The 14,685-nt window shown below is 42.1% G+C and overlaps 1 protein-coding gene across 1 annotated transcript in view; it reads right to left on the bottom strand.

The window, feature by feature from the left end:
• The window catches only part of ogfod1 (2-oxoglutarate and iron-dependent oxygenase domain containing 1), a 94,939-nt gene extending 85,894 nt beyond the window's left edge, over positions 1-9,045 (bottom strand). The window contains exon 1 of the mRNA XM_076287939.1: positions 8,802-9,045. Coding sequence (XP_076144054.1) covers positions 8,802-8,955 — 154 coding nt within the window. The 5' untranslated portion in view covers positions 8,956-9,045. The remainder of the gene's footprint in view (positions 1-8,801) is intronic.
• Between the last annotated feature and the right edge of the window lie 5,640 nt (positions 9,046-14,685).

The raw sequence follows: 14,685 nt of genomic DNA on the forward strand, positions 1-14,685 counted from the left end.
CATGGCAAGTGCAAATAATATCACTGAAATTGTGCATCCAGTGATGATACCCTTCTCAAGCTTATGCCAGTCTGATGTTGTAGACCCAGCAGAGACTCTCAGACTGAAACTGTCATAGTAGTCCAGAATGAGATGTCTAAACTTGTCTGGGATGTGGTGCCGGCGCAGGGCCTCCTCTACCAGTTTGTGGGGTATGGACCCATAAGCGTTTGTGAGGTCCAACCACAGCACCACCAGGTCCCCATTGTTCTCCCGGGCTTCCCTGATCAGCTGTGTGACCACGCCTGTGTGTTCCAGACACCTCGGCACCTTCGGGATTCTTCCTTTCTGGACCGAGGTGTCAATGTACGAGTTCCTCAGGAGGTAGTCGGTCAGCCCACACACAGAAATACCCTCCAAACCTTCCCAGACAGAACACCCTTCAGCACACATGAGTAAAATAGCCGCAGCGTAATAGCAAAAAAAATGCCTAGTGCATAGGTGCACAGAATGCAATATTGTCTAGAGGTGTTAGTGGTTGATCATGGCAAGGGAGGGGAAGATTGGGGTGGGGGGTGGGGTTGGGAAGCCACAGTTTGCAGAGGGTTCTTTTTTTGGTTTAGTGCACGTATGGCCCAGGGGAAGAAACTGTTGGTTAGTCTGGCGGTGCCTGCATTTATTGACCTGAAACGCCTGCCGGAGGGAAGCAGGTTGAACAGGTGGTGGGCAGGGTGGGCAGAGTCCTTGAAAATGGATCTGGACCTGTTTAGGCAGCGGGAGTCGGCGAGCTCTTCCAGGGAGGGCAGAGGGCAGCCTATGATCTTTTGGTCTGTGCCTATGACCCTCTGCAGAGCCTTCCTGTCTGCCGCCGAGCAACCCGCATACCAAGCTGTGCTGCAATAGGTGAGTATGCTTTCAATGATAGACCGGTAGAAGGACACCAGCAGCTTCTGTTCGAGATGGTTTTTCCTGAGAATTCTCAGGAAGTGTAGTCGCTGTTGGGCCTTCTTAGTTATTGCTTTGGTGTTGAAGGAGCAGGTGAGATCTTCGGAGATGTCTAGGAATTTGAATGAGGACACCCTTTCCACGCAGTCGCCGTTCAGAGTGGGGCAAGTGCAGTGCGGTTGCGTCTGAAGTCTATGATGATCTCCTTAGTTTTTGAAGTGTTGAGAAGTAGCTTGTTGGATGAGAACCAAGCTGAGAGTTTCTGGACCTCAGCTGTGTGCTCAGACTCATCGCCGCCTGAAATGAAACCGACCACAGTGGTGTCGTCGGCAAATTTTATGATGTGGTTGGAGGGGTGGGAAGGAGAGCAGTCCGATGTGTAAAGAGTATACAGGAGTGGGCTCAACACACAGCCTTGGGGGGAGCCAGTGCTGAGTGTGAGTGGGGGGGGGATTGGGAGAGATGGTGGCCGAGTCTCACTTGTTGTGGTCTGTTGGAGAGGAAGTATTTAATCCAAGCGCAGGTGGAGGGAGGGAGGTGTAGGTCCAGGAGTTTTTTTAATCAGAATGTCCGGGATTATTGTGTTGAAGGCTGAGGTGAAATCTATGAAGAGTTGTCTTGCATATTTGCCAGGGCGATCGAGGTGGCTCAGCGTTGAGTGGAGGGTGATTGCAATGGCATCCTCAGTGGAACGGTTTGCCCTATAGGCAAACTGGTGGGAGTCAAATTATGGAGGGAGGAAGGCCTTGATGTGCTGGGCGACCAGCCTTTCCAGGCACTTCATCGCCTCAGATGTGAATGCAATGGGCCTAAAGTCATTCAGGCTTTTGCAGGCAGATGTTAGTGGCGGATTACCAGCAGGATGGGACGATGGCTAGGGACAGGGAGATGTTAGAAGATCTTAGTGAGAATCCCAGAGAGTCGGTCTGCACAGGCCTTGAGTACTTTGCCTGATACTCCGTTGGGTCCAGCAGCTTTCCTTGGGTTCACTTCCCTCAGTACCTTCCTCACCTGATGTTCCTGGAGGGATAACGAAGTGTTGGTGAAGGCTGGGAGGGGGGGTGCTGGTTGTCCATTCACCTCAAACCGGGCCAAGAAGCTGTTTAATTCCTCCGCCATTGTAGCATCAGTGGAGGAAGGTGTGATTGTTGTGGCCCTTGTAGTTGGTGATGTTCTGTAATCCATGCCACACTTGACAGGTTGCTATCTGTGATGTATCCCTTGATTTTCTTTTTGTATGCTACTTTAGCAGCTCTAATGCCCTTCTTCAGGTTAGCTCTGGCTAAGCTGTAGAGTGCCCTGTCTACTGTCCTAAATGCTGAGTTGCGATCCCTGACAAGGTGCTGCACTGCACTTGTCATCCAGGGTTTTTGGTTGGGGAATACCCTGAAGCGTTTGGTGATGGTGGCATTTTCAACACAGAATGATATGTAAGATAGGACAGTCTCAGCATATTCCTCAAGATCCAGGCTTTTAAAAAGACTCCACTCTGTGGTAGTGTTGCACGGTGTATCGATACTAAAAAGGTATCGCAATGCCTTCACGCAAAAAACGATACGATTTCAGACGTTTTTAGAATCGATACTTTATTAAAATAATAACGTTCTGTGTCTGTGTGAACTGCTGTTCTCACTGCTCCTTTCACGCATCTAGGCAAGTGGGCGTGTCAAGCAGGCAGCTCTGAGTGAGTGAGTGCGCAGCCAACGTCATAGTTCTTTGCCGACAGTTCTAGGCCTTGTGGATAAAACAAAAGGTGCAGTGAAATCTGCAACTATTTCGGATACATCGCGAATTAAGGCAAGCCATCAGGTACACAAAGTCATTTAAAAGCAGTAGGCTACGCATGGAACTTGGCAAAACACCTCGCAGACATATCCCAACATTTTTAAAGAGTTCAAAGAACGACAGGTTAACGAATATGCTATAGAAAACACGACTACATGGTTAGTGCCAAGTTCTTCTCTTATGTTTTAGTCTAGCCTAAGTGAAACGAGTATGGTTCTCTGGGATAAAGCGAACCTTCCTTCATCAATGAATTTTGACGAGACATAACGAGCTGTAATCATTTTGACGAGACATAACGAGCTGTAATCATAGGGTGCTAACGTGATGAAAGCGCAATGTTCACGCCAGAATAACATTACCATAACTTGTAAACGATCTATTTCATGTTCGGTCAGTAGCCTACTACTGGTAATATTTGTCATGGCATGTAGACTGCAATTTGTTCAATAATTATTGCCCAGATGTAGGATAGGCTACCCGAAATGCGCTAATTAAAGCCCACAGCATAATACCACCAAAGCGTGTTGAGTCCTAATAATAATAGCGGCGTATTGTTACAGTACGTGCTAGCAAATCATGTTATCAAAGAAATAGACGTAATGTAGTAATGCACACAGATATATTGCAACAGGTAATGGTGTAGGCCTATCTGACGAAGACCTGAGTGGTTGGAACGTCGTACTTGTACACTGGGCGCAAAGAAGACTATCCTCACATTTTCCCCTTTGCAACTGTCAAAGAAATCCCATGAACACGGGAAGGCCTAGGGTAGCCTATACTGTACATCAGATGGCCTAAAGATTAGGCCCCTCTGCATAGTATTCAGTGATTTGCATGCAGTAATTTGAACACTGACCTTGATCTAGCCTAGTTTGGCTATTTAAAGCTACTTTATTGCCAAAACACAACACAATGTAAATGAACTATAACAAACAATAAAGGACTTAATCACAGAAAGTAGGCCTACTATTTTACTGACTATAAAAAAATAATCATTATGTAGGAAGTTTAGAAGTTTAGAACCCAGAATTGACCTACACACTACAAAAGTGCACCAAATTTAACACAAATGACTCAATACACTTGGAGGAGGTATGAGTCCTTTCTTCTCCAGATATCTTAGGATTTCGCCGTAGTATCGTTTTAGTATCGAGCATCGTGATATTTATGGCAGGTATCGTATCGAAGTCATAATTTTGGTATCGTGACAACACTACTCTGTGGTTGAGAAGCAGTCTTGGAGCTGGGAGAGGGCGTCCTCAGGCAAGGTGTTGATCTTCCTAATGGAGGGCTTGCTTTTCCTGATGTGAGGGGTATAGGCTGGTATAAGGTGCAGTGAGAGGTGGTCAGACTGGCCAATGTGAGGGTGTGGCTCAGATCTGTATGCATGCTTTATATTGCAGTAAACATGGTCAAGGGTGTTTTTCTTTCTGGTGGCACATTTCACAGTGTTTTTCTTTCTGGTGGCACATTTCACATTGGGTGAACTTAGGGAGGACAGTCTTTAAGCGTGCTTGATTAAAGGATAAGTTCGGTATTTTACACTTAAAGCCCTGTTTTCAGATTGTTTCTGATGAAATAGAACGGTTAAGATTGAAATTTGGACATATGCTGCTGATCTGAGAGTTTTCGGTTTCTGTCGTAGCGCCCCCCCACCTCCACAATGGCTGCATAGGTGCACTGGAACAATCCTTCCTAAAACGCATTAAACTTTCATTTACAAAGACGTGAAACTCACTGAGCGGTCAGGGGTGTTCACTAATATGCTCACAGAAAAATCGCTGCAAAATATGCTTTCCAACAGGTTTTATCGTAGTTTTTGTGCAACTCCATTGACTTGTATTGGATGTGCTGTGAGGTACGGTATTACTCCGTCGCCGAAAACGGAAATGGGGTTGTTTGTATTCTTTCTGTAGTCTTATGCAGTCGCGGTATCGTAGGCTACGCTATCAGGGGTTTGTGTGGATTCTTCTTTAGCCTCGTTAGCAGGCTGGCTCGACAACTCGCTTGTTTCCTGTCCCTCCTCCGTCTCCGTTGCTGTCTGTGGGAGCCGATAACAGTCCATGGAGACCCCGGTGTCCTCGATATCTCGGGCGGTATGTTGTTAGCTTGTTGAAAATAGTCTGTGACTGGAACACTGCTTTGGAAACCCGATGCTAATCAGGTTTGCATGACCATATACACATTGTGCTTGGCAGAGTTCGCCATACATTTGCCACGTAAAACTAGCTAAACATACTAAAAAGCACCTAACAAGAGAGCACCAAGCCGCTGCACTCACGCGCGCCGCCATCTTGCCTCTCTTTTTACAAAATATCCAATAAAAATCGATGTTGATCCATGCGTCATTTCCAGCGTTGGAACTTGGCACATGGTCAGAGCAATAGATATTAGAATGCTAAATACTGCATTGTCCGTCGAGTTCTATTAGGTGGCATCGTAAACGCAGCCGCCATATTGCTGGGGGCAAACACCTTTACTGTCTATGGGCAACACTTACCGGCAATCAGACACCTGTCTGATTTCCAGTCAGTCACATGCTCTTCCATTGGCCTCCAGTTATTGTTGCCCCCACCAAGATGGCGTCGCTATTTACGTAAATTTTGAAGCCCAATGCGGTATCTAGCTTTCTAATATCTATGGTCAGAGCCGACTGGCCCTGGATCCGAGCCCCAGTGTTCAATATGGCGTTGACTATGAATTGGCTGGAATTACTAGCCTAGCCTCCGCCATTCATTTGAATGGGGGGCGGGACTTAATCACTCTCTCCAGTTACATATAATACCTCCATGGCAGTATCCGACTCATATCAGAGCATAGCCGTGGGAACCGTGGGAAACGTGCGGCAGCACCCCCTGCAGGAAAGCACGCGTATTTATATGTCATACCACTCACGATCAGAAAAAAAAGAAGCTCTCCGTCCCCCTGTCTATTATTCTATTATGCACTAAAAAATGTTACATTAGACCTGGGAGATCTAAACAAAAACTAAACAAATTAACAAAACAAACCTGATGGAGATATCCTATGACGCTAGCTTTATGGTACGACAATATGCCATATTAAGTAGCTGAATATTACCGTGAGTTTCCCAAGGAGCTGAACACGGGCCGCCTCAATCTTCAGCTTAAAATTATGCATAGTGTTATCGGGGAGTCTCGGTGCACCACGGTGAAAGGTGGCATGGATATTGAGTAAGCTCCATCCACAAACAAGAGCTCTCTTCAGCGAGGTAGATGAATTTATTCATCTGTGTCTTTGCGTGTCTGTTTCAGTGGCCTCCTCAGAGCGTTCTTTCTCTTCTTTTTGAAAGTGTAGGTTAAAGGCTACACTGTGCGTTTATGATGTCAGCATTTGTTGTAGGCTATATTTGTGATATGTGGATCAATTTAATGTAGGCTAGCCTATGGCGCCTATAGCGTTGTGTAGGCCTATGTTATGCATATGTTTTGAGTCAATGTGTTATGTCTAATATGCTGTGCGATAGGGTCTTTAGCCTGTTTTGACACCCATGTCAGAAGCGTCAAATGTTGGTGTTCAACAGTTTTATATTTCACGTGTTCACCGTCCATTTCGGTGCAAGGCTACAGCAACTTTGTTACCTTACTAGTGTAGCGTCAGATAGCAGACGGTTACTTTGTTTGCGTTAGTATTAGAGCCCGACCGATTTATCGGCGGGCCGATATTATCGGCCGATATTAGGCATTTTCCAAACTATCGGTATCGGCATTTATAATGGCCGATAAATGAATATTTTTAAAATAAAATAAAAACGGACGAAACACCCTTCAACCATGTCATGAGTGTTGGCGTTGTATAGTTTGTCCACCAGAGGGCACTCTACACCGTCCCTGCTGGCAACACTCGTGTATAACGCGCCACACATCCTGCAACCTGCTGATCCAGCCAGAGTCGGGCAGAGAGAACCAGTTATCCGCGAGTGAGATCATAAGTGAAGTGTGTTCATTGTGATTTGGTCACGAGACATACATTGCTTGAATAACAATTAAAAGAACATCCCCATCAGTTCTCTTAACTCAAATAAGCATGACAAAATTTGTGAAAACAATGTCCAGTTTTGCTGCTGTTAAATTAGTCGAGAGTGAAGTGGAATTAGCTAGTAATTACGTTACGTTGTTACAGTGTAGTTGACTGTCTGTCCTTTTAACTTTTGACAATGTGACTGAAGATGTATTTCTTTAATAGCGTGACAGTTATAGCAGTGAGACGTATCATCTCTCCCCGGCCTGTTATTTTGAAAGCATATGTTTTACAATTTGCAGTATGACGTTATCCATTGCTAAATTATGGCTCATCATAGACTAGCTAACCACAAAGCTAGCTAATGCCATGAATATCAGTGGAAGACCGCTAACGTTAACATTAATGAGCTTGGAAACCACAACAAACTTATTCTGCCTAAATAAAGTAATGATTACTGTATTTATAACTAGTATAACTGTAGTTACAGTCCCTGCATTGTAAAATGTAAGTTAGACGTGCGTGGAGTGAACATTTAGACATAGAGAAAAAGTATCAAACGTAGCTTGTGCAAAACGTAGCTTGTGCATAAAAGTTAGCTTTTCTTTTACACGTGTGTGAAATCCAATGACGCCAAGTGTGCGTTTCAGACTGTCGTTCAGCCGCAGCATTAACGAGTTACATAATGGATTTAGATCACTAAATAGTAGGTTTTAGAAGGCAGGCAGCAACTGATGATTGAAAATGGTTTGATGTAGCTTGATGGAAATAATTTTAAAAGTGCAGGTAAAGGGATAAGCAAGCTGACATTGTAATTATAAGGTAGCTTATAAGGCAATAGGGACTAATTATTACACGTACACTCAAACATTTAGGAGTGACCTTTATCTTGTTTAATGATAATACAAATGATGATGATAGTAATAATGTCATCATTATTTTTTGTAATTATTGAGTTTTAGTTTAAAGTTATATTTGTGAAGCTTACCAAGTCTTTTAATACTGGTAACTTTGATTTGGTTGTTGTTATTGTGTTTTTGTTCAAAAGACTAAGTTTCATATCTTAAGTTTCTTTTTTTATATATTTTATTTATCAGAACTTTAATATATTTAGATGTTCCTCTGTTCCACTGTGTATAATAACAATATTATTTAAAATTAACAAGTTTGTTTTTAAAATGCATTATCATATTATTTTAGTCAATACTCATAAATAACTACAAATAACTAATGTTAGGGAAATGTTGTTGCGTGTTTCTGAAAAAAATATATATATCGGCCGATATATCGGAATATCGGATTTTTAAATCAATAAATATTTGTATCGTATCGGCCTTCAAAATCCTTTATCGGTCGGGCTCTAGTTAGTATCAATCTGTGGTTTGCGACATTTTGTCGCATTTTTTCTGTAGTGTAGCCATAATGTTATTGACATGTATGCCTATGTGTGTCATGCAATGCCAGTATGCTGTTGTCCATTAGCAGAGAAAGGCGTTTAAATAAAATACAATAACTTTTTTTGCCTCCCCTTTCGAATACAATATTCAAATTACTTGAAAAAAAATATATCCCGAGAAAAGTGGATTTTGAGAGGTAACAGCTCCATAGACCTCCATTCATTCTGCACTCGTGAACGAGCGCCCTCATGTGGAACCACAGAAGGAACTGCAACCAGATCAGAAACCGGAAGTTTTCCGAGAGTGGAAGTTCTCCCCTTATTAGACATTCTCTGCTCATATTCTGACTAGAATTTGAGTATACCTCAGGCTATTGTATAATTTTCATAAATTCTTCGGAACTAGTGAAAAGGTAAATCAATGCTTGGTGACACTGTCGGAAAAAAGTTTGGACTTGAGTTGTAGGCTACGAGAACATGAAAGCAGGTCGACGGAACCTCGGAACCTGGGACTCGTTTTCCGACTGATGTTTTTTTGGAACACAGCTTGCTTGAAAGTTAACCTGATATGGACCATTAGTTCTGTGGCATAAATTCCGATAGTTAACAAGCTTCACGTTAACCACACTAATGGAACGGAATTTAACTCTCACAAAAATTAGCGAGACTTTAGCGAGGTTGATGGAATACCGCTCTGGGGTTAGCAGCTACTGACCGTGTCTGCAACTCGTGCGTTCCTTCCACGCTTTCTGCAATGCAGTCTTGGTTGAGGCGTCCAGAAGAGAGTTGTTGATATCAACATGCCAATGTTTCTCCTTTTTAACATCGCTAGGTGATGTTCTGTCATTTTGTTTGCGTTTGCAACTCATTCCAAAGAATGACACTTCTGAAAGGTAACCTTAGAAGCTAGTTCTCAAATATGAGTTGTGAGAGCAGCGTGTTAGGACTGTATAGCGAGTTGCAACACCTTCAATATGGCTGTCTTTACACAAACTGTCAAAATAAAAGTCCTCATGTCAATTGACCTCTCCAGAATAAGTCCCGCCTCCGTAACTTCCGTATCCATCCAACTTCCGGGCGTGGATTGTCTATGAGAAATAACATGGCGTTTCGAAATATCATACCGGTAAAACATCTGTAGGTAGCGAAGTTGAAAAAGCTGGTGGGCAGATTGGCCTACACACTTCTGCCATATAGTTTCCACTGGGTTTTTTGATTGTCGGTGCCGTTTAAGTAGTATACTATAGACTATACTACTTAAACGGCACCGAAAATCAAAAAATCCAGTGGAAACTAGATGGCAGAAGTGTGTAGGTCAATCTGCCCAGCAGCTTTTTTTAATTTGTCACCTACAGAGTTTGACAGGTACGATCTTTCAAAACGCCATGTTATTTCCCATAGACAATCCACGCCCGGAAGTTGGATGGATACGGAAGTTAGGAGGCGGGATATATTCTGGAGAAGTCTATAAGCCCATTCGACTTGATGCAGATCTGCGCAGATCTGACAGTCTGACATAGTTAATCCTTTCGTGCCAGTGCCGAACATTCAATTTTTGGTGCTGGACGATCTCGCACAAAAAACCTTACCTTACCAATGAGATATACAGGGCTCGAATTATCTTTTTGTCTTTAAGGGGGTCTCTCTATCTCATAAAAAGTTGGCACACCCCGTGCATTGCCTAACAAGGCGATGAAATAGGCGTACAATATATGCGCACGGTAGGCCTAGGCTTTACCTTGACACACGCACACAACAGTCATAGATTTTTCATAGAAATTGACTGCTTTTAATTAATTTCAACATATTATTGATTGTAATATTCCATATTTCATTTCAATTTCACAATACAAAGAAATAGACTAAACGATTTAGTCTGTGCCATTCTCAATTTCACAACGTGACTCATTTGAACCAGACCACCGTCTCAGGCTATCCTCAGTGTCAAACACAATAATGCATGTAGTATAACTTATACACAGGGAAAAAGCACTAACTGGAAGAAATTATAAACCATTGCAGCCAAACTATGTTCTAGTATTGTTGAACCGTGAAAAATTAATAGACAAACAATTTTGGAGTTTGCACTGAGATGTTGTCGGGTAGCCATTGAATATTCCGACATCAGAGATTAACAGGTGTTTCAAAATATCTGGGAACTTTCTGGAGCTCTGAATGGCAGAGGATAGCTACAGATCATCAGACAACACAATTATTGTAGGCTGCATTATGGGCCATAATTTATGGCTTTGTCAATCAACATAGAAGAGGTGAAGCGCAAGTTCAACAGCAAATAGGACTTTTCAGCACATATCAAACCATATAGGCTAGCCCAATTAACACCTATGTAAATAGACAAAACACTCGCATCAAAGCAGGGTGACTTCTTCAGATTTGCGAGTGCTGTCAAAACGATCATATACAGTTTGCTCATATAGTCTAGTGGTGTGGTGGTGAAGTGTCATGCTGCGTTCAAGAGCGTGGGGTAGGCTAGGTCTACGTCCCGTAGTAGCCTATATTTTAATTTAACGTCTTTAATGGTAAGAGATCGCACAGGGATGGATAATGAAGTAATGTAAAACACATATGGTAATGTTGATATAGTAATGAACAGTCTTTGAAAATCCTTTCTAATGTATATCCAAAATTGTCCTCAAGAAAAATATAGAATGTTCAGCAAGTTGTGGGCTAGGCCTATTTAACAAAAAAGTGAAAACTGAATTGGAATATCCTTAACCTTTCAAAAGTTATGATAAATTTAGTGAGTGATCAGTGTAAAAAAATGCAGGAAACAGGATTTAGAATGTTGACAGAATTCACATTTTTACCAACAACATAAAAGTATGCATAAAAACTAATAATGAAGTCAGACACAATGGTTTAGATTTCTTTGGTCTATAAGAATAAACCATTTATTTGTATATGTGACCCTGCAAGGTGAAACCAGTCGCCTTTGAGAAAATCCACGATAACCAAACGTACAGGTTAAAATGTCGAATTTCAGGTTTTCGCATAATTCGACAGTAGTCTACACTTTCATATTGTGAACAAATTTCACGGATAAACATATGTTTTGACTGTTAAACCCTTACTTTATTTAGGTGAAGATTCAACACATTAGCAGTCATTCCCTTTGTCCACGCCGTGATAAGGTTTTACGGTAGCTAGGCTATAGCTAAAATTTACTCATTAGGCTACTCATTACTCGTTACTCAATCTGTCAGCTCTATATCGTTCTTGGCAGATGTAACCGAATATGAATGTGAAAGACTTGCCTTTCAGGGCACAAACGGTCAAAAGCACAAACTTTTAGAAATATCCTGGTGTCATTTTTGTGACCAGAAGAAGTTTTCCATTGACGTAGCACATTTTAAAAGTATACACACAATCTGTGTACACAGAACTTCCTCTCCCCTTACTTCCCCAGAAATACATTAATTATATTCTATAGTGACACCTTATGACCGTCCCAGGTATTAACTAGGGAGCAGAAAAGACACTGCAGGGTTGATGAAACTGCACAGTCAGTCATTCGCTTCAAAGTCACGCTACCGTAAGGCTAATAATAGCTGTGCCCTCACACTATCGCACGTGACAATTTACTTAAAAAGGTGATTTTCTCCTCTTCTGGCATATCGTGACAGGAGAACCATGCCAACTTTGGATGCGGTTATCTTAGCGATACTTTTTGCAATACCCTCGATATACATATTGTTGGAAAGCTTAGTGTATGGCCATTCATGTGAGCACAATGTAAATTTTACTAAAGCGACTGGTTTCGCCTTGCAGGGTCACATATAAGCAAATGCTACAGTAAATAAGAATGACATAAAAAAAACACACTTTACCAGTAATACAGGAAGTAAATACACTGTTCAGTTCAGTTCAGTTAACTTTATTGCCCCAAAGGGAAACTTGTCTCGCAGTCAGGTACACATATAAATAGCATAAGATACATAAAGACACAAGATGGGGTAAAAGACACAGGTTAATATCAGTTAAGAAGGTTCAGAAGAAAATAAGAAAGAAAGAAACTGTCTTATCAATCTACGTTCCTGACAGATGCTCATCAGAATCGTTTCTGTGCAATAAAGCAAAATTGTGCAAATTTAGCAGGCGTATTGCACTAGGAATAAAAGAGTTTTTTGTCCTATTGGACTTATAAAATGGGACTCTTAGTCTCCGGCCTGAGGGAAGAGCTTCAAATGAACAGTAAAGGGGATGATTTTTACAGTCCAGTATAGAACTTGCCTTCTGGATGACCTGCTTCTCATAAATGGTCAGCAAGGACAACTGTGGACAGCCAATCAACTTCCCAGCCACCTTCACAATGTGGCTAAGATTGTTTTTGTCCCTAAGACTGATGCCTCCATACCAGGCAATAAAAGAAAAAGTGAGAACAGATTCTATAAAAGATTTGTAAAATAAAGACAGCATAACCTTATCCACATTAAACAAATTGAGCTTCCTAAGGAAGTACAACCGTTGTTGTCCCTTCTTGCAAATAGCCTCGGTATTTATATCAAATTTGAGCTTGTTGTCTAACATTGTCCAGAGATATTTATACTGGTCAACCATCTCTATGCAGCTTCCATTTATATAAGTCAGTGGTGGAGAACAGGATTGGTTTCTTCTAAAATCAATGACCATATCTTTTGTCTTTGAGATGTTTAACTGAAGAAAAGACTTGTCACACCAACTGACAAACTCATCAACCACTGGCCCATGCTGGGATTCATGTTTATGCAGTAAACTCACAATGACTGTGTCATCAGCAAATTTCAGGATATGCCTATTTATATGCTGACTTCTACAGTCATTTGTGTAGAGGATGTACAGCAGAGGGGAAAGTACACAACCCTGAGGAGAGCCAGTGGAAGAGATGCGCCTTTCTGAAAGACAACCATTGACCTTTACTCTCTGTGATCTGTTGGTTAAAAAATCCATAATCCAACCCACAAGATTATTCTCAAGATTAAATTCTGATACTAGTTTTCTAACTAAAACATGTGGCTGGATAGTATTAAAAGCAGAAGAAAAGTCCAGAAACAAGAGCCTGGCATGTGTGCCAGGACCTTCCAGATGACTGTACAGGAGGTTAAGTAGTGTAATTTGGGCATCCTCTACCCCCCTATTAGCCCTATATGCAAACTGCATAGGATCCAAGGCCTCACCCACCCTTAACAACAACAACCATTTCACTATCTTTTCAAATGACTTCATGACCAGTGAGGTCAGTGCCACTGGTCTGAAGTCATTTAAAGTCTTTATAGTGTTGCCTTTTGGCACTGGGACTATAGTAGATTCCTTCCATATCTTTGGAACCCTTCTCTGTTTTAAAAACAGCCCTGTAATTGGGAAACAGACTCATCATTCCAGACCTTGATCTCTCTGGTTTTCACTTTCTCCCTCTTAGCACAGGTCTATACCTAGGAGTGAGATGGATAGCATTGTGATCGGAGAAACCGAGAGGGGGCCGAGGGGAGGCCTTGTAAGCCTCCTTAATTGAGCCATAGCACAGATCTAGAGTCTTATTTTTCCTAGTTGGGCATGTGACATATTGATAGAGGTTGAGACTTTTGCTCAGTTTGCAGTTATTGAAATCTCCCATAAGGAGAAACGGGGCATCCGGAGAAAGAGATTGAAGTCTTTGAATCACCGTATGGATAGTATCAGCAGAAGTTTGTGTATTGGCTTTGGGGTGTATGTATACTACAGTCACAAATATTTGGGGGAACTCCCTTGGGAGATAGAATGGGCGAACAGAGACAGACAACAGTTCGATGTCAGCTGTGCATATTAATTCCCTGACAGTGATGTTGTTACACCACCTTTGGTTTATATACACACACACACCGCCACCTTGAGATTTTCCCGTAGATGTAGCGTCCCTGTCCAACCTGAAAGGCCCCAAAGCCGCTGATTGATAAGTCCGCAGCGGTATCTCTAGATGACAGCCACGTCTCACTGAAGGCCATAATACAGGCGTTCCTGTATTCGTGTAAGTAATTCGAGTTAGCGTGCAGCTCATCGATTTTGTTTCTGAGCGACTGAACGTTCGCAAGTATTATGGATGGGAGCGGAATGCGCCGCAATGTTTGGCGTTTTAGCCTGAGTCGGACGCCACCCCTCCTTCCTCGTTTCCTCGCGTTGCGAAAGTTTTTACCACAGTTTCCAAAAGACTTGTTCCTAGAGATCTCGGTCAGAATGTCCTCAGTCACAAGTGGGTCCAAATATAAATCCCCTCTGCTCGGATTGTCCCAACGCATTAAACATTCCCGAGAGTATATCCTTACCGGCTCTTGTAGCTGATCCCGTGCGCCTTGGACATGATAGATCCATAAAGTCCATAAAATCCATAGAATGACTGGTTGAATGAGCAATCACATTTAGTCCGAAGATTTGGATAAGACAGGATACAACTTCTAGAACAAACAAGACGCGGACAGACAAACACACCTGCTGCTGGTCGCTACAAGAGTGAAGACCATTTCGGAATAGAGACATAAAATACATTTGATTCAACAGATACAACTTCCTTATATAAATCAGTATAATATGAAAACTATATATAAAATGTATTATTATTTATGAAAAGC

Source organism: Alosa pseudoharengus, unplaced genomic scaffold, assembly GCF_046254945.1.
Source record: "Alosa pseudoharengus isolate Yale_2024_CS ecotype anadromous, Long Island Sound unplaced genomic scaffold, YU_APseudo_1.1 YU_APseudo_1.1_scf_16, whole genome shotgun sequence".
Taxonomy (NCBI): domain Eukaryota; kingdom Metazoa; phylum Chordata; class Actinopteri; order Clupeiformes; family Clupeidae; genus Alosa; species Alosa pseudoharengus.